Genomic DNA, 26,183 nt, shown 5'->3' with positions numbered 1-26,183 from the left:
GGGGAATGAAGGAGGAAGAAAGGGAGGGAGGGGGAAAAGAAGGATAAAAGGAAGGATGGAAAGATGGACGGAAAGCAGATGGGATTCTCTTAATGCTCTTGTCTTAGAGTTTTTGTTGCCTCCCCTGCCAAGCCTGTTGTCACTGCAGCCACAGGTTGCCTGTGTCTGGGGCATCAGAGATCAAAGGGAAAAAAAGAGAAAAAAGAAGCAAGCAATGGGGGTTCTTTGCATTTGTCTTGGAGTTTTATGTGTCCGTGGTGCTGGGATGCCATTGCACCCACTGTGCAGTTGCCTGGGCACTGGGGCAGGAGAAAATGAAAAACTCCAAAAAACAAAAAATAGAAATTTCCCAACTCTCTCTGCCTGGTAGGGACCCTGTGTCCTGCACTACAGACCATAAAAAGAAGACATCTCTTGAAAGTCTTTATATTTGCACCCAGTGTGCAAACCCAAGGTTTGGATTTCATGCTGCCTAGTATACCAGGAGATAATAGGAAAAATAAAAACCAAGAAACTTAGCTCCAGTTTGGTGACACTTTGAGTTCCCGAGTCTGCCTGCTAGCTTATCTCTCAAGAGTCAGATAGCTTTTCCATGCATTCCTTCCAGGATTCTTAGTTGCATTTGGTGGGAGAGACCAGGTGGAGTGTGCTTATTCCAAAAGACTTTTCATCAATAAATTCTTTTGAAAAGATAATTTAAATGGAAGATTATTTAGAGATATTCTTCGAACGAGGGAGGGAATCAAAAGTGAAGAATGTGAATAAGCTAGATCTCTTTTTTTCCGTTTCTTTGTTGGTTACCAAGAACTTTCTTCAAATTTAGCCCTCTGTCATGTTTTTCTACATCTTTTCTTGATTTAAAATTTTAGACATTTGAACATAATTTTATTAAAAGTACAGATTTAAAAACCAAAAGCTGGGAAGCGGACTTGGCCCAATGGATAGGGCATCCACCTACCACATGGGAAGTCCGCGGTTCAAACCCCGGGCTTCCTTGACCTGTGTGGAGCTGGCCCATGCGCAGCGCTGATGCGCACAAGGAATGCCGTGCCATGCAGGGGTGTCCCCCATGTAGGGGAGCCCCACTTGCAAGGAGTGTGCCCTGTATGAAGAGCCGCCCAGTGTGAAAGAAAGTGCAACCCACCCAGGAATGGCGCTGCACACACGGAGAGCTGACCCAACAAGATGATACAACAAAAAGAGGCACAGATTCCTGGTGCTGCTGATAAGGATAGAAGTGGTCACAGAACACACAGCAAATGGACACAGAGAGCAGACAACTGGGGGCGGGGATGGTGAGGGGGAGAGAAATAAATAAAAATAAATCTTTAAAAAAATAACAAAAACCAAAAGCTAGGGAAACACAAGGTACACTTTTTCTTTTTTAAGGTTTTATTTTATTTGTTTTTCCACTCTGCCATCCTCCCCATTGTTTGTGCTTACTGTCTGCTCTATGTCTTTTCATTGTGTGCTCTCATGTCTGCTCATCTTTTTTCGTCTTTTTAGGAGGCACTGGGAACCAAACCCAGGACCTCCCATGTGGGAGGGAGCTGCCCAATCACTTGAGCCACCTCTGCTCCCTGCTTGTTGAGTCTCTCATTGTGCTTCCTTGTTGCATCGTCTTATTGCGCATTCTTGTTGCATCAGCTCACCATCTTGCTCATCTTTTTTAGGAGGCACTGGGAACCAAACCTGGGACCTCGTAGGCAGGTACTCAACTGTGTGAGCCACATCTGCTTCCCCAAGGTATACTTTTTCTGATCAGTGATACTAGGAGTGTTTAAAACAGCATTTCTTAACCTTTTTCTTTTCTATACACTGAAAGGATGCTATGTACTTCAGTAGTAATGGTTGCAAGCTAAGAGAGTAGCCAGGTATTAAAGGGGAAGAGATTATTTATTTATTTATCTTTGAAAAAAGCATTCCAGGTAATTTTGGTATGTCCTTGAATTATTGAGAACTGAATCCCTAGTAATATATAGGTTGATATTTAGAAATACCTGTTATAGGTTCAAAAGGAAAAACTACTTTTATGGTCAGAAGTGTAATTTGCATGTTCATGAAATTACTTGTGTAATTATTTTTTGTAACTTTGATGCTTTGTTTCTAAAAATGTGTTTTAGACTGCTATTTGCAAGCATATTTGGGTAAATAATACATTGTAGTTGTGGAATAGTCTTGGAGAAGTTTGTGTATTTTTAATTAACACGATATATTTTTAAAGATTTATTTTTCTCCCACCCCCTCACTGTTTGCGCTTGCTGTGTCTGTCTGCTGTGTGCTGGCCTTGCCCATAGGAGGCACCAGGAGCTGAACCCAGGATCACCTCCCCGCCCAACATGGCAGGCTTTAGCCACATCCACTTCCCTATTTTTTGAAGTGCTAGAGATGTTTTGATATGTTATGTGGACATTTTGATCAAATAATACAACTTATGGGTCTAATAACTGTCATTTTGAGTAAAGATTGTAAGTATTATCAAATGATTCTCATTGTTTTGAGTTAATGTCAGTGCTCCTTAAGCTTTATGTCTTCAACCAATTGTTCATGATAAGTAAGACAAATAGTATAATGAAATAAAGCAACTTAGGCTGTATAAAGCCAGCGGTGTTTATTATGACTGATTCCAGAGCTTTCATATCTGATCTTTGCTCTCAGTCCCACATGCTCAAGAAGTCACTTAGGCTGGTTTTTATTTTTTAAGTTTTTTGTTGAGATGTGATTAACATACCATAAAATTCATGTTTCTAAAGTGTACATAGTATATTCAAAGTTGTGCCCCCCTTACCACTGTCTTTTCTGAGCATTTTCGTGTCTGGAAAAGAAGCCCCACAGCCATTAGCAGTCACCCTTCCTCCTCCCATCCCAGCCCCCAGCCCTGGCAACCACTAACGTACTTTCTCTTTGGATTTGTCTATTCTGGATATTTCACTTAGGCTTTTGAATTGTTAGATTTTAAAGAGATTATTTAAATTATTTTCTTTATGGACTTTTATAAAATGGAAATTGTGTAGAGTTGTTATTGCCTGAAATGCACCACCTGGAAGATTCATGAACTGCAGTTTGGGGACACCACTGTATGTGGTAGATCGAGAATAACATTGGAAAAGAAATTATACTTAAATACTGACTGATTCAGTAAATATTTAATCTGAGATTAAGATTTACTCCCTGTAGCAGTTTGATATAGTTATGAATTCCAAAAATAGATATTGGATTATTTTTATAATCTGGTCTGTACCTGGGCATGATTCACTTATGATTATGGCTTTGATTGGGTTACATCAGTAGGGCGTTGAGTCCCTACCCACCAAGATAAGTCATGGCAAAGGACAGGGTTGAGGATTTTGATGTTGGAGTTTGATGCTGAAGCTGGAGCCCCAGGAAGTAAGCTCACAGAGGAAAGAGAAGCAAGCCCCAGGAAGAGGCTTGAAAGCCAACCGATGGCTGGTATTTTGCATCAGCACCCCTCTGGCTGACTAATACACTCCCACTCCCCACCCTTTCCCCCCAAAAAAAGCAGAATAGGAGAAGAAAGGCGTATCCTCGAGATTCAATTAGACCTGGGTTTCAGTCTTCTACTACTCTCTCCCATTCACCTTGGGCAAGTTCCTTAAATTTCTGAGCCTTACTTTTCTCACCACTAAAATGGTAATACTAATATGAGCATGATGGATAAAAGGTCCCAATGAAAATATATTAATTCACCTAGAACAGTGCCTGTCATAAAGTAGACACTCAGTAAATGCTTCTGAAAGTGAATTGAAATTTCAGAAAAAAGATTTAGATTCTCAAAATTTGACAAGCTTCAGTTAATATTGAATGAGTGCTAGGATAGTTAGGAATCATATCAGAAATAATATGGATCTATATTTCACAGGTAGTTTTGGAAAGGTCAAAATGTTTAAAAAGAGAGAGAGAATCAAAAGAATAGCATATCCACCCCTGCTGTGTAAGGGCAATACCATATTGACTATTGAAATAGTGGCTATCATAAGAGAGAAAACCGATAGGTGTGGAGAAATAAAATCAAATTACATTTCCTAATGAAATGTAATAACATAATGTAACATACTCAGAAAATGTAACATACTCAGAAAAACTTATTAAAAAGAGAAAAAGAGTACTCTGCTTCCAGAAAGAATACAGTTTTGATGGCAATTCAAAAAACTTAATGTAAAGAACTATATAAAGTACCATTATTTATCTGTTAAACTAGCCAAAATGAGAATGGGAAACCAGATTTTCTAAGGGAAACCAGTATGCCTTTCTTTTTGCTTTTAGCACTAAAAATCAAGAATAATATGAAAAATATAGGATAAAAACAATAAGAAATGTTTTTTTTTCCTGATGCTTTTAATGTGCTCCAAGGAAATAATATAAAATAGTGATCACAGCAGTTCATTTTATAATAAGTTAGAAAGTTGAGGGAGAAAAACTGAATGATTAGAGGAAAAGAGATTAAACAGACTATGTCAAGTATGGGATTAGTCATGTAGGAAATACATGCCACATTAACTTTACAGTGCTGGATTTTGTTTATATAGCGTGTGGCGGTTTGAAAGTATCTTAACGTTCTTTATCTTTTTAATGTTTACAACAACCGTGGTAGGGTGTATAATACCATTTTAAATTTTAAAAAATTAAGACTTGGCCATGATTAGGGTCAGAGCTATTAACATATTTAATTTTTAATATCATTTAGGTCTTAAAGAGATTCTTTAGTGCAGTGGAGAAAGGCTATTCTCTTCAATAAATAGTGCTGGATTAATAGGGTGTCCATATAGAAAAAAAAATCTTGACCCCCTACCTTACATTGTTAGCAAGAATCAGTTCCCAATGGAAAAGAGGTCTAAATGTGAAGCTTTTAGAGGAGAATATAGAAAGACCTTGCATGTACAGTAAGAGAAAAACACTAACCATAAAAGAAAATTGGACTATTTAAGTTATTCATTTCTGTTCTTAAAAAGATACTATTAAGAGAATGAAAAAATACGATAATTATATTAGTAAGATACAAAGGACTCATATCCAGAAAGAAAAATTCCTGTAAACCAATTAGAAAAATGGGCAAAGATTATGCAAAAGACCAATTAAAGGTATTCAACTTCATCAGTCAATAGGGAATGTGAGATCGAACCGCAGTGCAACACTATCACATATCCACCAGAGTGGCTAAAATGAAAAATATAGACAATATCAAATATTGGCAAGAATACGGGCCACTGGAAGTCTCATAGTGCTGGCAGGAGCTTAAATCGGTACATCCACTTTGGAAAACTATTTGTCAGTATAGTTTTGCTAAAGCTAGTCCTAAATGTGAAGACAGTAGGATTTACAGTTCCATCCCTTGATACATGCCAAACAGGAATGTGTATGTATGTTTACAAAGGAAACATACACAAGTGTTCAATGTGGCTAATAGCCCAAAACTGGAAACTACCTAAATGCATAATAGACTAGATTAATAAATTGTGCATAGTCACACAGGGGTGAGAATGAATGAAGTACAACCACATGTAACAACATGGATGAATCTCACAAGCCTGAAATTGAACAAAAGAAGTCCAAAACTAGTCATTATTAACCTGTGGTCAGAATAGTGCTTATTCTTGGTGGTGGTACTAACTAAAAGGGAGTGTAAGGGAGTCTTCTTGGGGTACTAGTATAATTCCGTATCTTGATCTGGGTGTTAGTTAACTGGATGTAATTCATTCAGCTATACATTTAGGATTTGTGCGTTTTTCTTTTCTTTTTTTTTTTTTTAAGATTATTTATTTCTGTCCCCTTCCTCTCCCACCTGGGTTGTCTGTTCTCTGTGTCCATTTGCTGTGTGTTCTTTTTGCCCGCTTCTCTTGTCGTCAGTGGCACGGGAATCTGTTTCTTTTTGTCCCGTCATCTTGTTGTGTCAGCTCTCCCTGTGTGCGGCACCATTCCTGGGCAGGCTGCACTTTCTTTTGCGCTGGGCGGTTCTCCTTATGGGGCACACTCATTGCGCGGGGGCTCCCCTATGCGGGGGGACACCCCTGCGTGGCATGGCATTCCTTGCACACATCAGCACCGCGCATGGGCCAGCTCCACACGGGTCAGGGAGGCCCGGGGTTTGAACCGCGGACCTCCCATGTGGTAGGCGGACGCCCTAACCACTGGGCCAAGTCCGCCGCCCTGTGCATTTTTCTATATAATATAATTCCACAAAAAGTTTACAAAGTGAATTAGGTCTTCAATTTTTTGTTTGTTTTAAAAACACTGACTTTTAATATATCTGTTTGTTACTGGCCTCTTACTGAAAACACTTAATGCAGTAGATTTTTATTTGATTCTTTTGATTATTACATGTAGACCATCCTTCCATTAGAAAACCATGATGACTCTTGACTTCAGGAAAATAATCTTGTAATGCCAATGAACATACATATAATTGACTTTAAACAGCTTTAATATCTTGGAAGGAAAAAGGCCGTCCTGCTGCTTACAGAGTCTACCTGAGAGGCCTTTCTGACTCCTTGGCCTTTCCATGGGCTCATAGCCTTGTGCAGTGTGAGAACCCTGATAGAACCAGACGGATTGGCCTTTGTGTAACCCTCCTTGGAAGTGAGGGACCTTTCACATTCTATTCATTATAAATATGGATGCAAATAATTACTAACCATTTAACATAATTCTCTTTGTCCCATCCAACCCCTTTGCTTTGTTTTGTTTTATTTTGCAGATCTTTTCACAGATGCTGCTGAGACTGAAAAAATGGCCAGAAGTTTGCAAGATTCTGAGGGAGTTTATTTTGTTCCATCTTTTAGTGGATTGCAGGTAAAAAAAAAAAAAAAAAAAAACAAAGTTGATGCAAATTAGAAGCATTTTTTTTCTTTTATCTCTTTGCCCACACCCAAAATTATGTATCTCTCACTTCCTTGCATGAAAAATTGGGCCCTGATAAGAACGAAGGGGAAAGATGCAGTCTAGGCTGAGAAGCTGAGCTCTGGCCTAGCATGAATTCCACAAAAGAGGAGAGCACTCCTGCGTGTGAGCTACTGGTTTGACTTAAACTTACTAGAATTCAGCTGGCTGGACTGAGGAGGCTTCTGCTTAGAACTCTGAGACTGTGGAACCTAAAAGCCAGCAGGCTCATCAGAAAATAGTCATTTCTGGGGGGAGTGGTGGGGTGGGGGCGGTGGGGGTGAATGGGGACCTCATATTTTTTCAATGTAATATTTTTTAAAAAATGAATAAATTGAGTAGAATTTGGGAAAAAAAAAGAAAAAATAGTCATTTCTGTTGCAGGAGGAATCAATAAATCATCATTCTTTACTTAGAGGAAGTGTACTGTTGAGAATTAGAAAAAGAATCTTGAAATATAACTTTGTTCTCTATATATTTCACAGTTATTTATTTGTAGGTTTCATTAGCATTTTTTTTTAATTTTTCAAAAAATTTGGGGTGAAGTGTTGACCACTTTGCCTAATTAAAAAGTGTGTCCAGGGAAGCAGATGTGGCTCAAGCAATTGAGCTCCCGCCTACCACAAGGGAGGTCCTGGGTTCAGTTCCTGGTGCCTCCTAAAGAAGACAGACAAGAGAGCAAGGTGATGCAACAAGAGACACAGGAGGAAAACATAATGAGAGGCACAACAAAGCAGGGAGCAAAGGTGGCTCAAGCCATTAGGCACCTCCCTTCCACATGGAAGGTCCCAGGTTCGATTCTTGGTGCCTCCTAAAAGGAAGACGAGTTCACAACAAACAGACACAGCAAATTCAAAGAATGAGGGGGTAGGGATAAATAAATAAATTTTTAAAATCTTTAAAAAATGGGAAGCGGCTGTGGCTCAATCAGTTGGGCTCCTGTCTACCTTATGGGAGGCCCTGGGTTTGTGTCCCGGGGCCTTTTTGTGAGGGCAGGCTCGCTTGCACACTGTGGAGTGCTGCCCAGCCCACAAGTGCGGTGGAGAGCCTCAGCAAGGGTGACGTAACAAAAAGGGAGACAAGCAAAAAAAAAAAAACACAGAAGAACACGCAGTGAATGGACACAGAGAGCAGACAGCAAGCAAACCACAAGGGTGGGGGGGGAATAAATAAAAATGAAATATACAGAAGAACGCATAGCAAATAGACACAAAGCACACAGCAAGCAAAAAGCTGCGGGGAGGCGATAAAAAATCTTTTAAAAAAAATCTTTAAAAAGTGAATCCAGTAAAAGACTTCATTTTGTAATATTTAATCTATTTAATTGAAGTGCAATCTATGGTTCTGCCTTCAATTTTAGAATACTGTTGCAAAGACTTAAAAAAACTGTTTTGTGTATTATAAACAAAATTACTTTTTAGTGGAAACTTTATATTATGCCTTTTAACCCTCCCCCGAATATTTTTTCCCTTATAAAAATAAAAATTTCTCATCCTTCTAGTCAATCTCACACTTTAGACCATCTCTTACAAAAAGTCCCACAATTTAAAACGTGAATGATATAATGTATAAGCTGGTGAAAAAAAAATTAGAGTGCTTTAAGTCTCTTTAAATATATACTTCTAAATCTAGAGGTATTAATTAGTGTTATTTTCAATACCTGTAAGAATTTCCTTCTATGTACTTTATTCTAAAGGACTGAAAGTTTATAAACTGCTATACATTGATCCTCTTCAGGGTATATGTGAGCAACCACTAACCCACTGATTGAGTTTTCCAGAGGAAGGTTAGATGAGTAATTGTCATCAGCAAAGGTAGGCTTTGATTAGTTTACTACAGTTCTTCCCTTTCCAAAGTAGTGACTTTGCCTTGGCAATTCCGTCTTAATTTCTCCATTAACTCACATATATGCCTATAAAAATAAAGTATGTGATAAATTAAAACAAACCACAAAGTATTGTTAGAGCCTAAAAGATTACATAAAAGTATCACAGATGCAATTTTTAATTTCATCTTTGTAACAAAATGTCTCTGAGCTGCCATGGTTGCACACAGACAAAATACTGAGGTGAGAGGAAGCTGTAGGACACATGTCTCCCAAATGTAAAGTGAAACTCTTTAACTGGGAACTGAAAGTTAATTCAAACAGTAATAATGAATGGATATGAAGGTGTTTGGAAAATCGCAGGGAGATCACCTGTAAGCTGCCTATGTCAACTAGAGAAAATGGGAGATAAGGGAGTGGAAGGAAAGAAGGTTCAAGGAAGGCAACCTTAGAAAAGTGGGCCAGGGTGTTGGAAGACTTCTAATATCCTTAATTTCTCAAAGGAATCTGCAAAAAAGGCACGGGGGGAGCTTTTAGGAGAGCTGGAAGGTCTGGGGCAGCCACTGCAGGGTGGCAGAAGGGATACATTGGAGCATGGGGGCCATATGCTGGGGTGGCTTCAATTGGCACAGCCATTTGGCTCTGTTCTGGGGGGGATACTAAAGTGGAATATACATGACAGGTGTATGAGACGAGTATCATGGTCATCAACTTGGACATTAAACTGCGATGATGGCAGTATGTAGGCTGGGTGAAATTGTGTACCAAGTACCAATCTTCAAAGGATGTTGAGTCATAAGCTAATGAGTGTTCTTACGTCTGCAAGTCCTCCTAATGAGGGTTCTTGTATTTGCAGAAAACAGTCTTGCTTAAACTACCCCAAGAGGAGCTTACCCACCCCTGAAGCTGAGATTAGAAGGGTGTTGGCACCTTATGTGTGGTGGTGACAGTGGGACCTGGCTGCTTTGGGCAGCAGGGATCATGGAGTCAAGCGGTTTCCTTAGAAAGGGATGTGGCTGGCAGGCCCTGTGATTGCCGTCTCTAGTTCTGTGACTGACTAGGGTGTCTCAGCAGTGGAAAGGTTAAAGGGCAGCAGAGCTCAACGTTAGTGTGGACCTAAAACAAGCGTGGGGGAAGGAGAGCCTCTGCTAACAGTAGGTGCATCACGGCCTAGAAATGGTCTTGAGAAGTTGGGACAGTGTCCTTCCACTTCCTGTGGTGTGGAAGAATGAAAAGCCTCAGCTGCATAGCTGCAACTGAAGCCGTTTGCTCAGCACACAGCCAGATTTGTTTTATAAACTGCACAGTAAGTACAGGGAACTTCTCGGAAGAGGTTAATGGGAGTTTATGTACAATAGAAGGTAGAATTCAGAAGGCCCAGTGGAAAGGGTAACGAGGGATGTTAGTAATAGCGGGAAGGGTTTGAGTAAGGAATAGTAACATTATTTTAATGGCAGTGAACCTGCGTGTTTTAATTATGTGCCAGGCATTGTCCTAAGTTTTATAAATACATTGTTGGGAAGCAGATGTGGCTCAAGCAATTAGGCTCCCACCTACCATATGGGAGGTCCCTGGTTTAGTTCCCAGTGCTTCCTAAAGTAGACAGTGAGCTGGTGTGACAGGCAGTCGCAGCAAGCCGACACAAGGTTACGCAACAAGAGACACAACAAAGCAGGGAACAGAGGTGGCTCAAGAGATGAGGCACCTCCCTCCCACATCAGGTGTACAGGGTTCGGTTCCTGTTGCCTCCTAAAGAAATAAGGAAGATGAACAGACACAGCAAGTGCAAACAATGAGGGGATGGGGAGAAATAAAATCTTTAAAAAAATAAATACGTGATCTTATGTAATACTCAGTGACAAGGCAGAAGGTACTCTACTTATCCCACTCTGAAAATGAGGAAACATATTTAGAGCTGTTAAATCACTTACCCAGCCCCACACAGCTAGTGATGGCAGACCTGGGCTTAGCGGCCAGGCATGCTGACTCCAGGCTTTTAAACACTCTTCACACTGCTTCTCAGTGTAGCGTGAAATAAGGCAGAGGGCATACGTACTCCATGCCAGAGGGGCTTGTGTTTAGGCCGGGGTTGGCAAGGACCTTGATCATCCTGCCCTTCCCCAGCAGGGGAGGTTGAGATCCTGGCGCTGACGGGGGCCTGCTGGGGTGGGCGGTCTGTGGCCCGAGCAGGAATCGGCTCCTTTCACGCAGCAGGGCGCCGAACAGGACTTCGGTTCTCTGATGTTCCTGGGGGTGCTCACTTGGTGGAATGGGCAGTGGTGCGCTGGGCGTGTGGCTGGAAGCACACGTGTGACCAGGTCCTTTAGAATGACCTTCCCAGTGTTTTTCCACCACGCCATCCCAAAAAGAGACTCACTCGGACTAAGGTGGTTTCTAAGGTTGTATGGAATTTATTTCTTCTCAAGTTGGCCTATTTCTAATAGTAAGTTATAGTCATAGCTCTTTGTACAAAAACACTTATAGGCCAGTCATACCAGGATTTCATGTGTTATACTGGAAGATGTCATTTTTATGAAGAGAAAACATGGCATATGACAAGGAATTAATTGAATTGGCCAAATTCAATTAATATTAGTTTCACAGTATTATTATCTCACCTGATATAAACCTGTGTAAATCAGCTTTTACTGATGAAATTACTAACATGTTAACAAATCTGAGAGGTCATCAAAATGAAATCGTAATAGGTAGAGAATCATAGGTATAGTAAAAATAAGATGTAAAGTGGAATTCCTTCAGTTAAGTAATTAGGAAAAGTGTTGTTCATTCGTTCAGTAACTGTGTATTGATCCCCTGTGGTGAGCTCGATGGAACGCGAAGCACTGGCCACGGCCACACAGCCTGAGGACATCCACATGGCCCCAGCCCTTGCAACCCTTAAGGGGTAATGGGGAAGATGGAATTCCAACAAATAATCACTCAAATATACGTGATTAGAATTATATGCTGTGGTATGTGGCACGATGGGAAATTAGAGGGTTCCATAGAAACATACAACAGAGGGACCTGATCTAGTCTGCGGGATCAGAAGTTTTCCCAGAGGAAGCCAAACCAAAACTTGGAGAGGGAGTAGGAATTAACTAGAAAGAGTGGTAGGACGTTTTGCAGGTAGAGGCATTCTGTTTCCAGGCCAGCCCTTTGTTTATCCCGTTACTGGTTGTGTTGGAAATATTCTTTTTCTGTGAGACTTTTTCATGGAAAATCTTTTCATCTTTGTGTCCTAGTATTGTCTTGCATTTCTGGGGATACAAAGATGGGTACATACTTCATCTGATAAATATACACTTCCAGTGTAAGATTTTGGATTTAAATTTAAAAAAATTTTTTTACTTATTAGAGAAATTGTGAGCTTACAGACAAATCATGCATAAAGTGCAGAATTCCCGAACATTGCCCCTCCATCAACACCTTGCTTTGTTGTGGAACATTTTTTATGGATTATGAAAGAACATCATCAAAATATTACTAACCATGGTCCAAGATTTTAGATCTTTTAAAATCAAATGTTAGACGGTCATTTCTGATATTAGGCAGTAAGACTATTAATCTAAGAAATCGAAATTTTAATTAGAATGTCTGACAACATATTGGATGTAAGTTATGACACAGAAAGCCCGTTTTGTGCACAGTTGTGTATCTTCAGTCTAACTCATCTCCTTAAAAGGTTGTTCTACATGCTGAGCAATTTTCGTGTAAAAATGTTGCTGTTGGAAAAAGGAGGAAATACTAGGATTGCTTTTCACTTCCCACATTTATAAAGCTAAGCACTTAGTAGTTTGTCACTATGTGCGTCAGTCTCTTTTCTTGGTATGAACTCAAACAGAAGGTACAGCTCAGTCCAATATCTGTGACTCAGTCTTTTTTAAGTCCTGTTAAAAAGTTATCCTAATATTTACTATAATCTTGGAGCTATCAATTTTTTTATTACTTAACTCTAAGCATTCTTCTCACGTGGCTGTATTTTTGTCCTCTAATATTTCTTCGAGTCTATATATGTAATTTAGAACAGTAGGAATATATTCTTATTTTCTCTTACTTTAGGCTCCACTAAATGACCCCTGTGCATGTGCCTCTTTTATGGGTTTGAAGCCTTCCACCAGTAAATACCATCTTGTACGAGCAATACTGGAGTCAATAGCCTTCAGGTACCCAAACCTGCCCTAAACCCCCCTCTTCTCATGCAGTTTTGTCATTTCATTTTATCGATTTTCCAGTAAACTGCCTATTTCTTAATTTGTTAACTGAGGAATTACACCTTTATTTTATTTCATACTGTATATGTTATAGTCTATTCTTGTTGACAGATTCCGTATTAGCTCTTTTTTTCCCCATATTTAATCATACTAGTGTGACTTAGGTTTGATATCAGAAAATTAAATGATTTTTTTAGTATCCCATTTCTTAAGCATAAAATAATCAAAATTTGAATTTCCAAAGGTTTTCGTGTGCTTATACATGCAGGAGAATTCAAACTAATAATGCTTCTGTTATACCTCAAGATTGAATTAACAGAATTATTTTTTATGTATATTTCCTTGCAGTCTTTTTGTCATGAGACAAGTGTAGATCATTATAGTTGAGAATGTGGCTGTTATGAATATGGAAAGTTTATAATGTATAAGATAAAATTTTCAGATTATAAAAGGACTGTTTTTATATTTTACAAATTCTATCCACTACTATTTATAGTATGTCATCTTAAAATCTATTAAACACCCTATAGCGTTAGATTTTTATCTGCAGGAATAGTAATAGACTAAATTTAGTTCTAAAATAGAAATTATGCTCCTTGTATTAAGGTGAAAGACATAAGGTCTTGAGCCTCTTACTTGAGCATGTTAGACAACTTCCAGTTAGCATAATATATTTCTTAAATATTTTCTTTTACATGTTTTATAAGATCATCCAAATAAAAGTACAGTTTTTCTTTTGTCAATCTGCATAAAATAGAGAATAATTGTCATTTCACTTTCTTCTAAATAGTTATCTTGTTTTTCAACTAGAAACAAACAATTATATGAAATAATGCAGAAAGAGATCCATATTCCTATAACAAAGATCCGGTATGTAAACTTTGTTTCTAAGAAATTGAATCAGAAGTTAGATCTTAAATTTTTAAGTAGAAAGTTCATTTTGAGTTAATTATAGTAACAAGTAATTTAAAGGTTAATTCCCTAAAACTATTGGCAGTATGAATGCCATAATGTAGGGGAGTAAACATTATTCAGAAAAGTAGAAATTGGGCTCAGGGCCTGATCTTAAACCTGGACCCTTCCCTTCCTTTTTGTGTGGCGGGGCTCACCTTCTTACAGGTGAGTGAGCTAGCGTGGAGAACTTGATGCTTTGCATGGACGGGGGAGACAGTCAGTCAGTGTAGCTGCTGTTAGCATTTTCATCATGATTGGTCAGATTTCAAAAAGGATTTACGCCTAGCTCCTTTGCAACAATACTTTTGAGCATAGGAATTTGGAAAGGAAAGGAAAGCTCATTTCAGACTTGGGGAGACTATATAAGCACAGTATGGAATTTGGGAGGATCTTGGCATCCATGTATATATTATATAAACATTTTAAAATCTTTGTGGGGGTATGTGGCTATTCTGTTGGTGTGGAAGCATTAAATGTCTGACTTTTTTGGCTGAAATGTCTAAATGAATTTTTATGTTAGCTTAGTCTATTTTAAGTGGCCAATTTTGTATTAGTGCCAGGGCAGACAGGACAGGTGGGAAAATCATTGGCAGAAATAAGGAAAATTGTTTAAAGATGACCCAGTAAGGTCTTTTATCTACAAGTAAAAGCTAAGTGATATAATTTTGGAATTATAAAGTTAAATTTATCAGATAAAATCAAACATTTAAGGAAATTATGTGACCCACTTGAAAAGAATTAATGATGCTTTTCTGCTTTTGATGCAGTAATTTATCTTACAAATCTTGCTCCCAACAGGGCAGATGGAGGCGTTTGTAAGAACGGTTTTGTCATGCAGATGACCTCAGACCTGATCAATGAGAATATAGACAGACCCGTCCACATGGATATGTCATGCCTGGGTGCAGCTTCTCTAGCTGGCCTTGCTGTTGGTATGTATGGGTTTTATGAAAATTAGGGGTTTCTTTTAAACGATTTCTTACATGTAGCATTTCACCTCTCAAATCCCAGAATTGCAGAGGGTCTGGGAAGCTTTGGTGCCCATTAAGCTACAAACATATATGCATATTCTCCATAGTACTCCTGGGCCTGCTCTGCTGATGGGCCTCGTTGCACCTCTTCCATCCTTACTTCGATCAGAGGAGGTATGAGGCAAGGAAATTTAACTCCCAGCTGCTTTGGTCCCTGCCCTCCTGTGAGAGCAGACAGACAAGTCACCTGATTATGAAACTTGGTGTGAGATAAGCCAGGGTGAGCAGTAAGCAATGGTGTAGGCTTCCCTGAGAAGCAAGATGATGCCTTGGGACTCGGGGAGTGTTTTAACATGTTCGTGTATGGAGGGTGGGGCTTGGGACAGGAAAAAAAGGATATTTTACAGTTAAAAGTTTCAGGCTAATATTTGGAAGTTATAGATCCAAAAAGTGTGATATGTTGGTAAGTTCAGTGAAAACTTTAGTCTACTAAATATCTAATTTTGAATAAAATTAAAATACTTTCATTTGTTTTGATTAATATTTAATTAATTCAAGTTGAACAAAATAAAGTTCCTTTCATCAGTCCCAGTTACAGATTTAAATTCCTTATATATTTCAACTTCTGTAAGTTTAATATGTTTGACTATAATTTTTAGTAATTTCAGATGCCTGATTGAGCAAACAGAACCATCACAAGGGAAATCTTCTCAAGTACTAAACAGCTTTTGTAAATTGGTTAAATTTATAATGATAGTAAATCAAGTTTTCACAAACTTAATTGTTTATATGATTAGTCAAATTCTGCACTTTCTACCTTATAAGATCAAATATGTGAGTTTCTTTTAAATATTTTAAATACAACAAACCAACAAACAGGTGCAGATTATTCCTACACATAACACAATGGCTTGAGTTTTATTTGCTTTATTAATGTCTGTATTGAATTTCAAACCTTTTTAGTGCAGAGATGCTTAACTATGGGAAGCAGTTTTACCTTCTTAGAAAAGCTGAGGTTTCTGACTGGATTGCTTATCTCTCAGGAATTTGAGACCTGAAAGCTATGTACAACCTCTGTATTTTAGAAATTCACCCAGAAACCAGAGACTGTACTATATATATTTAATAAAATAATTTTTAAAATATTTATGGCATAAAATAAAAATAATGAATTCTGAAAATAAGGATTTTAAATATATATTTATTTTCATAACTAGAGTTAAGCTCTAGTGCACTGATGAAAATATTTAGAATCTTTTTTAAGTTTCTATAATTTAATACCTTTAAATATATTTAAAAATGTGACTTTGTAAATAGAAAGAAAGTGATCTCACAACCGGTTGTAGAAAAAAGAATTTTACGTGTCAGCTTTATTGGTCAGAGAAAATGTGCATAAGGAAGACTTGAAGAAAGTGTTAACACTTCTAAGTAGGTGAGATGTATTAAGACATTTGTGTCATTTCAGACTACTTTTTTTTTTTGCCTTTTTTTTTTAATATTATGTTCAAAAAATATGAGGTCCCCATATACCTCCCACACCCCACCCCACTCCTCCCCCCATAACAACAATCTCCTCCATCATCATGAGACATTCATTGCACTTGGTGAATACATCTCTGAGCACCGCTGCACCTCATGGTCAATGGTCCACATCATAGCCCACACTCTCCCACAGTCCACCCAGTGGGCCATGGGAGGACATACAATGTCCGGTAACTGTCCCTGCAGCACCACCAAGGACAACTCCAACCCCTGAAAATGCCCCCACATCACATCTCTTCCTCCCACTCCCTACCCTCAGTAGCCACCATGGCCACTTTCTCCACACCAATGCCACATTTTCTTCGATTACTAATCACAGTAGTTCATGTATAGAATATCAGTAAGTCCACGCTAATCCATACTTTATTCCTCCATCCTGTGGACCTTAGAATGGTTGCATCCACTCCACATCTATATCAAGAGGGGCTTAGATTCCAGATGGACGCTGGGTGCAATTCTCCTGCTTTCAGTTGTAGGCACTCTTGGCTCCCAGGTGTGGTGGTTGACCTTCTTCACCTCCATGTTAGCTGAGTGGGGTAAGTCCCAATAAACCATACTGTAAGAGTTACAAGTCCTTTGAGGCTCAGGGCCTGGCTATCACATGGTCAGTCCAGAGATTCAGGTCTCCTGGGTATACATTAAACCCCAGCACCAACTACAATTCCAGTAAAAGTAACAGGAGAGGCTTGTGTACAAAGATCACATCTGAATCCAGCTCCATCACACAGAAACACAAACTCCAAAGTAGGACCAACTGACATGGCACTGAACTCCATCTGCCCTGATCATAGAACCTGTGGGTCTCTGTAGCCCTCAGAAGAACCAACACCTGGGGTTGTATCTACTTTATCTGTCTCTGGGACTCTGCTGAGGTGTACATAAGGGCAACCCCTCTGGTAACCTCCCGGCTCTTTTTGGAGACTCATAGCCATATAAACTCATTTGTCCTTTCCATTTCCCCCTTGATTCAAGTCAAAAAGCATTTTTAACTCCTGGTATTATATGTAGACTGAGATATTCTGCTGGTCCGTTTACAATAGGCTTCACTGTTTGTATTGTACAGCTCTGTGTTTTTTAATTTTTATTAACCTTTGTATCCATCTTCAGATATATAACTCAGCGGTGTTAATTGTGTTCACAGTGTTCTGCTACCATCACCACCATCCATTACCCAAACTTTTCCATCACCTCAAAAATTCTGTACCAATGAAGCATTAACTTCCCATTGCCGTAAATTTTGAGAACAGTTTTTTTTTTTATCTCTAGGGTTTTGGAATGACAAAGAGGAACTAAAGAAACTGAGGCAAAGTGAAACGGTTTTCAAGCCACAGAAGAAATGGCAAGAATATGAAATGAGCATGGAAAACTGGGTGAAAGCAGTGAAACGCTCCATGAATTGGTATAACAAGACATAACACTAAGTGAAATGCCTAAAACCGTAGATGGCTTGTTCATGTAATGTACAAATGACAAAGAGCTTGGGGATAACCAGTAGGCGGATGACTGAAGGGAGAAGACTTAAAATGAGCTCCACAACCTGAGAGGAAAAGCATTGCCTTTTTGAAAAACAAAGAAAACAAAACCTTTTTTTTCTTTTAATCCAAAACTTGGTGAGATCGCTAAGGCAGCAATACCTCAAAATTTATATGTCTTCTTTTTTGCAGCAAATTCCAAAGGCCATCAGCCATTTTCAGCCATATTTTGACAGTTATGGATCCTCCTCCTTTTTATACTTACATCAGTGGTAAATGTGAATATAATTGTTTATTGTTGAGCTGGTAGTTCTAGGTCAAGCACCATTCATATTTTGTTCCAAAATTATGTGAAAAGTATTTCCTTTAATTCTTTAGAAGTGGGCCAGTTGAAGTCCATATAACTAAAAAGAAAGAATAACTGAGGAAATGTTGAATTTTAAAACATTAATATTTTATAGCCATAACCGTTCAGTGTCGTATCCAAATATCAGCTGAATATGTCTGTCTCAGATTTTTATTAACAAATAGATTCTCTTTTATTGGGCTTAAAGACAATGCCTGAATTTTTCCTTGTTAAGTTAAAATCTGAGCATTCTTTTTCTGTTGAAAAACACTAAGAAAATAATGTTAGTTAATGAAACTTAAAAAGAAAATTGATTTTTAAGAAACAAAAAAATACCACTTATTTTCCTTCTCAAATTGCTTTTTTTCCCCCAAAAAAACCTTCTGGCTAAGTAAAACAGCACATTATTTATAAAATCCAGATATTTAACATAAATCTTGCCTTTCTTCTCCTGTTTTTTACTTTTCTTAGTTGTCTTTTGTTTTCACAGTTTTTTTAAGGGCATAATTGCCAGAGGTTAATTTTAAGAAAGTGTCCTAATTTATTGGTGAGCTTCGAAATTTCACTTGTTGACGTGTCCTTTGATGTTCTTCCAGTCTCGTTTCCCGGAGATTTGTGCAGTGGGTGGCTAACAGAGGTGAGGGGAGTAGTGTATTCATGCTAATGATGGCCCTGTGGCCCTGTGGCCACTGAGCCAGAGAGCCACAGAAAGGAGCAGGGACCGTTCCACATTCTAGAACTTTCTTGACAGAATGTGGACGGGTAAGAGTTGTGAACCATCCACAAATGAACCCATGCTGACGCAGTTGACCACTTTCCAGTCTGTTGCCCATCCTTACATTTGCGGTAGGTTCCACTTGGATTTGCAGCAATAGTGAACTTATTTCCCGCTTGATTAGGCTTTTTCACAAAGTCCTGCTCTTTTATTTATTTATTTTTTAAAAAGATTTATTTTTTATTTATTTAATTCCCCTCCCCTCCCCCGGTTGTCTGTTTTCTGTGTCTTTTTGCTGCGTCTTGTTTCTTTGTCCGCTTCTGTTGTCGTCAGCGGCACGGGAAGTGTGGGCGGCACCATTCCTTGGCAGGCTGCTCCCTCCTTCGCGCTGGGCGGCTCTCCTTATGGGCGCACTCCCTGCGCGTGGGGCTCCCCTGTGCAGGGGACACCCCTGCGTGGCAGGGCACTCCTTGCGCGCATCAGCACTGCGCATGGGCCAGCTCCACACGGGTCAAGGCGGCCCGGGGCTTGAACCGCGGACCTCCCATGTGGTAGACGGATGCCCTAACCACTGGGCCACAGTCCGTTTCCCAAGTCCTGCTCTTTTAGAACTAGTTAGTAAATAATGTAACTAAAGGAGCGATTGATTGTTGAAAGGAATTTTGTTGTTGCTATTGTATATGTTGATTTCAGAGTTGGTTACATATGCAAATTCCATTTCAGTGAATTTCAAGTGTCCTTTTAAATTATTTTAAAAATAAAAACACTGTACCAAATACATAGTATATCATTAACTACATTAATTTAAGATTTGGAAATATTTTTGTTAAGTAGAAGTATTTTTTGCTTGTTTACTGTAATAATATCTTATTGTCCTCTTCATTCTTTCTCTGTGTACATTCTTTTTGTAAAACTTAGTGACCAATTAAGGGCTTTCCTATCAAAATCCTATGAAAGCTGCTCTTGTTTCACTCCTTCTTGTTTCACTATTCCTTACAGATTGCTTCTCATTGTGATTTCATAGGAAATAATTCTTTTTGTGTTAGGATATACCAAACTGTATATTAGTAATATCTAAAAGTTTATTCATTTCCTTTCTACATTCTTCTTAACATATAACAATAAAATAAGGAATAAATATTTTTTTATATAGTGTGAGAATACAACTTTGAATAATATCTCATTGGAACTGAGCATCCTCCTCAAAAATCATTGGCTAAATTTTTCCTCTGTGGGCCTAGAAGGTAATCTTTTATTTTACTATTTCTGGCTGTTTTTAGTGACATGGTTTTGTCACCGAAGGCTAAAATATTTCTGGCTGTTTTAGTTAGATTTGACCAGAATCAGAAACATGGCCACGTATGGAAACAAGTCCTTTCCATCTTTCAAGTTTATTTTTCATTTTAATTCTTATATTTGAATTTTATTATTTTTATTTCTGTGCTAATGTTTTTCAGCATGTTTTATTCTCCCATTACAGAGCTATCAGGTGTTTTTAGGAGGTCTTCAACTATTTAATCAAGGAGGAGAATGCTCTTTTTTAGAACATTTTAGTGATACAAATTGCTTTTACAGTATAGATTTACTGACTTTTAAGGCTTTTATATCCAATCATAACAGGATTTCTCAGCTTCTACATTATATTGATATTTTGGGCCAGATATCTTTTTTTTAGTAACAAAGAAAAATTATTCTAGTAACATATATACAACCTAAAATTCCCCCTTTAACCACGTTCAAATATAAAATTCAGTACTGTTAATTACATTCCCAATGTTGTACTCCCATCACCACCTTCTATACCAAAACTTTCCATTACTTCTAATAAAAATTCTGTACCAATTAAACATTAACTCCATTTCCCACCCCTACCTGGCCTCTGGTAACATGTATTCTAGTTTCTGACTGTACAATTTTGCTTATTCTAATTATTTTGTATCAGTGAGATTATATAGAATCTGTCTTTCATATAACTTTTTCTTTTTTTCTGTGTGTTTTCTGTTTTTGTATAACTTTTTTAATGAGCAAAAAACTACATTGTATTTAAGTCAGAAAGGTTAGAAAGAGGTAAAAAATACCCCTTTTCAGGATATAAAGTGATGAAAGGCTCCACTGGTCCCAGTGTTTCTCTATCAACACAGAATTCTTTCAGTAGCCTATACTTTGATATATATAAGTGGTTAACGACAATCATAACACCTCCCTTGCAGCACATTTTCCTAGGTAGTTTTCTGTTGTGGAGTGTTGTACTATGCTGTACATTGTAGGATGGTTGTAGCATTCCTGCTCTTTTACTCACCAGCTGCCAGGCACATCCCCCTAGTTGTGATGACCCAAAATGTCACCATTGTCACATGTCCCCTGAGAGGCAAATTCACCACATAGCAAGAGCTATCGCTATAGACTGTTAAAAGAAAATCGAGGACCCAGTGGATGTAAAGTTCCTTTTCTCTCTGTCTCATTTTACCTTAGAAAAAAGAGATGGGAGTATCTTAAAAGAAATAGGCTTCCTAATTTTTTTGCAGGTTTACAGGGCAAAAAGAATCTCATGTAATTGTCTTCTGATTTTATCTACCCACTCTATACATACACCTAGATATATTAACTTTTTAAAGTATAATTGAGGCCTCTCTATTAATAGGTTTTATGTATTTGACTGAAGGTGACTTAACAGATTGAATCTTAAGAGGGCAAACACTCTGGTGCTATAGGGAATGAACTTCAGAAATAGCCCCTTCTGCAAGGGACTTGTACTGGGGTCCAGTCTTTATTTTAAAATAGTCTGGTCCAGGAACATGATGAGAATTTTATAATACTCTGTAGGTCGACGCTAGCTGTATCCTAGGGTTCTTAGATTTTCAATGATTCTAGCGTCATCCCAGAGATGGCCTAGAAGGCTTGAGTCTACCTGAGTCCCTTTGGGAAATTTAGATCATGTTTTTCAATAAGAATTAAAAACCTCAACACACCCTGAACCTTTAAGACCTACCGGGTTCCAGAATCATTTTCTTACATACCCAAAGCCAGGTTATCGGGCTCAAACTAGTCAAAGTGGGTAACCTCAAAGAAGTCAAAGAAGTGATCCAGAATCACTTTGGTTTTTAAGTTTCGGAGCCTCATAGCCATAAATATTTTGCACCAGCCTGTATTCTAAGTCATTGATGCTACTGTCACCATATTCCCATTGGACTACTGTCCCTAGGGGATGTAAAAATAGTTTTGGGAGCAGAAAAGATAGAAGTAGAAGCTTCCAGAGCAGATATTTCTTGAAATTCTCTGTTATCCTTTCTTTTTCTACTGTCTGTTATAATGACTGTCTAAACAGCTATCTATATTATTTAGAAAAGAAATGACATAAGAGTTCAGTTTAAATGAGCCATACCTTTATAAGAAACTGCCAAACAGTTTTCTAGAGTGGCTGTGCCATTTTACCTTCCCACCGCAATGTAGGAGTCATGCCATTTCTCCACATCCTCACCAGCATTTGGTGGTGTCACTGTTTTTCATTTTAGTCATTCTGATAGGTGTGTAGTGATATCTCATTGTGGTTTAGTTTGCATTTCCCTAATGACTAATGATACTGAACATCTTTTCATGTACCTATTTGCCATCTTTTATCCTTTTCTGTAAAATGTCTGTTTATATCTTTTCCCCATTTGCTAATCGGATTGTTTGCTAAATGAGCCATATCTTTGAAACTTTTTTAAAGTTTTTTTTTTTTTAGTCAATCAAGTGACTTAAGGAGATTTAAGTAAAAATTTCAAATCCTTCTAGGCAAAATGTATATAGCATTTTGAACATGCTTTTATTATGTACCGAGCAGAAAATATCTTCATAATCCTCTGTATTCATTATATAGTTTGGTACTAATACTGTGCAATAGCAAATATGTTGCAAAGATACCTTTGCTTAAAATGTTAACTGGAGGTACAGATATATATTTGGACATAGCTATCATAATGTTTCTAAACTTTTTAATTTAAAATAAAACTGATTTGTGAATATGTTTCAAAATGGTTTTGTGGAAAACTCATTAGAAAACTTTATGTGTAAGATTCTAATTCATATACATCAGTAAATTAATAATCTTATTTCTCTGATATTCTACAAATTTCAGTTTTATTCATCACTGAGAACCTTGTAAAATGGTGTTAAGATCTATAGGTAAAATCTAGGATGCACACCTAAACAAATAATTTTCATGTGCGTGTGAATTTTTCCCCTTTTTACTTAGCTTTCAGATTTATTTTTTAATTTTACCTGGAAATTTTTATTAAAATACCATTTCCTGTTTTGTCTTCTGTACATTAATGTAACAAAGAGGGGAGTGGGTGTGGCTCAAGTGGTTTAGGACCTGCTTCCCACATGGGAAGTGCTGGGTTGGGCTCCTGGTGCATGCTAAAAAACCCCAAAACAACAAACACACAATAAAACCAACTCAGGGGAGCCAGTGTGGCTCATGGCTGTGCTCCAGCTTCTATATGAGGTCCTGGGTTCAGTCCCTGGCCCCAGTACCTAAAAAAAAAAATGACAGAGAAATGAGAATACGTTGATTGTAGGTGTGATTCAAGATAAATTTGAGCTTATTATAGTTAGAAAAGGGTTTTATGTATCCCTGCCTCTTTAGATCCTTTGTAGGCTTATTCTATATTCTACATTTTTACACAAGGGAAATTGATAGAGAAGAGGGTCCTTTGTGGTTCGGAAAGGGTGATATAACTTGTTGGGAAAGTGTAAATTTTTTAATAATTAGAAAAATTTTAAATAACTGAATGAAAGGTAATTTCAAATACTAATACAATGGAATTAACCTTGCAGTTTTTAAAAATCCCTTCTGAAAATTAGCATCTTAAAGTTAGAAAGCTACAATGAAACAATGAATGATTGATCCATATGTATTAATGTATTAAAGCCATTTTTATTTGTTGTTTCTTTGTTATTTCTTTGGGTTCACACAATTAGCAACATCCATATGGTAGAGGATTCAGCCACATAATCTGGATTTCATTCCCTGACGATAGCAAAGCCTATTACTATCTCTGAGCCCACAGTAACATTCTGTAGTAGCAAATATGAAGACTGAGAAACAATTGAGTTTTTTGAAAAAAGGAAGAGATTTCGTTTTTAGTTCAATTCAAAGTAATATTGGTCTTACAAGGACGACAACAAGGAAGCGGGCATTACAGAAATATGTGGAGCTGACTTTTCTAAAATTTATCCTACTATTTTACAGTTAATAGAAATTGTGATGATATGAGGGAATTGTGGGCTTTTTGTTACTTAGAAAAAGAAACAGAACTCTCTAAATGGTGGACATTGTTAAGACAAATACTTTAGATTTGCAAAATTCCCTCGGTTCCCCCTGCCACCCCCTCTCCACCCGGCTCTGGTTTTCTCGTTGTATAGCAGGATGTATTAGCAATTGTAATACTCTGTCTTGGCCCCTGTAGCAGATTAATGTTATTGATGAATTCCAAAAAGAAATACTGGGTTATGTTTGTAAACTGGTCTTTTCCTCTGGGCATATTAAAGTATATGAGATTCAGAGGTTTTACTTTTACTTGATTAAATAATAATTAAGGCTTTGATTGGACCACATAAGTAGGATGTTCAGTCCCCACCTCCTTGGTGGGAGGGGACTCACAGAGAAACTGCACTGCAGAGAAGGGAGGTTGGAGTCTTGAGCTGGAGCTCTGGGAAGTGAGCACACAGAGGAGCTTGGTCATGAGAAAAGAGAAGACCTGGGAAGAGAGGAACCCAGGAAGCCTGAACCCTGGCGGACATTGACAGCCATCTTGCTCCAACACATGGCAAAAGACTTTGGTGAGGGAAGTAACTTACACTGGTAACTGTAAGCTTATACCCCAATACATACCCTTTATAAAAGCCAACAGATTTCTGGTATTTTGCATCAGCACCCCTTTGGCTGACTAATACAGCCCCCAGGGACGAAGTCTAGGGAAATTCTGTTGTTCCTAACAAAGCTGGCCAGTGAGCTGAGGCTGACTTGAAAGCATTCCAGAACTGAGGTCAGATCACTTCAGTACCTAAAGTCAGAGACAAATCGCATACCTTTTCTAATTAGATGACTCCTATTGTAGGGAAAAAGGCAAGCCGGGTGTATATACATAAGTTATTTATCCCTCTGGGAAGCTCCTTCACATAACTCAGGCTAGCCTCATTTTGGAGACATCTCCACATTTACCTAAGAGTCACATGATCTACCGGTGGCTATCCGTAAACACCTGCAGGTCTCTTAAGATCACCCTTTAAGGTACAAGTTATATTTTTGGGAGGGAGGCAAGGTGTCTGGCTTTCATATGAGAGGTTCTGTTCTTGGAATGCACACGGTGCCTTTGGAAAGAAAGTGCTTGCAATTGTTGGGGTCCCCCAATTGGGACTAATATCCACTGGGGTCAGATTGGCAGTTCCCAGTTCTGTTTGAATAATTGAGCCTAGTTCTTGTTTTCAGAGGGACTGCCTGAGAGCAGCCTGCTCAATCTATCCTGGTTGTCCACCCTACCAGCCAGGTGGAATTCATTTACCCCACAGAATGACTGGGTGGAGGCAGTGGAAATGGGGATGCAGGGACATCCAGAGGTGAGAGGTGATTGTGTGGGAGATGAAGGAGCTGGTGTCAGCCCTGCTGTTTCTGCTGGAGTATGGTGGCAAACCCAGCACTCAGTTACGTTTAAGGCACGTGCATGAGTTTAGGAGACACCCCCTGTAGCAGTTTGATATAGTTATGAATTCCAAAAATAGATGCTGGATTGTGTTTGTAATCTGGTCTGTACCTGGGTGTGATCAAGTTATGATTAGGGCTTTGATTGGGTCACATCATTAGGGCATTGAGTCCCTGCCCCTTAGTGGGTGGGGACTCCCAGATAATAGACATGGCAAAGGATGAAGTTGAGGGTTTTTGATGTTGGAGTTTGATACTGAAGCCTTAAGCTGGAATCCCAGGAAGTAAGTTCACAGAGGAAAGAGAAGCAAGCCCCAGGAAGAGAGGAATGCTGAACCCAGGAAAAAGCAACCCTGGGAAAAGAGGAACCCTGAACCCAGAGAGAAGCAAGACCCTGGAAGGGTCTGAACCCTCACAGCCTTTGGCAGCCGTCTTGCTCCAACATGTGAAAATAGACTTTGGTGAGGGAAGTAACTTATGCTTTATGGCCTGGTATCTGTAAACTCTTACCCCAAATAAATACCCTTTTTAAAAATGAACCAATTTCTGGTATTTTGCATCAGCACCC

The 26,183-nt window shown here is 38.5% G+C and overlaps 1 protein-coding gene across 2 annotated transcripts in view; it reads left to right on the top strand.

Moving 5' to 3' along the window:
* Positions 1 to 23,860, top strand: part of GK5 (glycerol kinase 5) — a 78,074-nt gene extending 54,214 nt beyond the window's left edge. For both annotated transcript variants that reach the window (XM_004459230.4, XM_023588984.3), the window contains 5 exons: positions 6,713 to 6,807; positions 12,782 to 12,885; positions 13,744 to 13,803; positions 14,686 to 14,819; positions 17,667 to 23,860. In XM_004459230.4, coding sequence (XP_004459287.1) covers positions 6,713 to 6,807; positions 12,782 to 12,885; positions 13,744 to 13,803; positions 14,686 to 14,819; positions 17,667 to 17,815 — 542 coding nt within the window. In that variant the 3' untranslated portion in view covers positions 17,816 to 23,860. The remainder of the gene's footprint in view (positions 1 to 6,712; positions 6,808 to 12,781; positions 12,886 to 13,743; positions 13,804 to 14,685; positions 14,820 to 17,666) is intronic.
* The last annotated feature ends 2,323 nt before the right edge of the window (positions 23,861 to 26,183 follow it).

The sequence above is a fragment of the Dasypus novemcinctus genome, chromosome 4 (assembly GCF_030445035.2).
Source record: "Dasypus novemcinctus isolate mDasNov1 chromosome 4, mDasNov1.1.hap2, whole genome shotgun sequence".
NCBI lineage: Eukaryota > Metazoa > Chordata > Mammalia > Cingulata > Dasypodidae > Dasypus > Dasypus novemcinctus.
The sequence above is the reverse complement of the archived record's forward strand: the minus strand, read 5'-3'. Positions and strand labels throughout refer to the sequence as shown.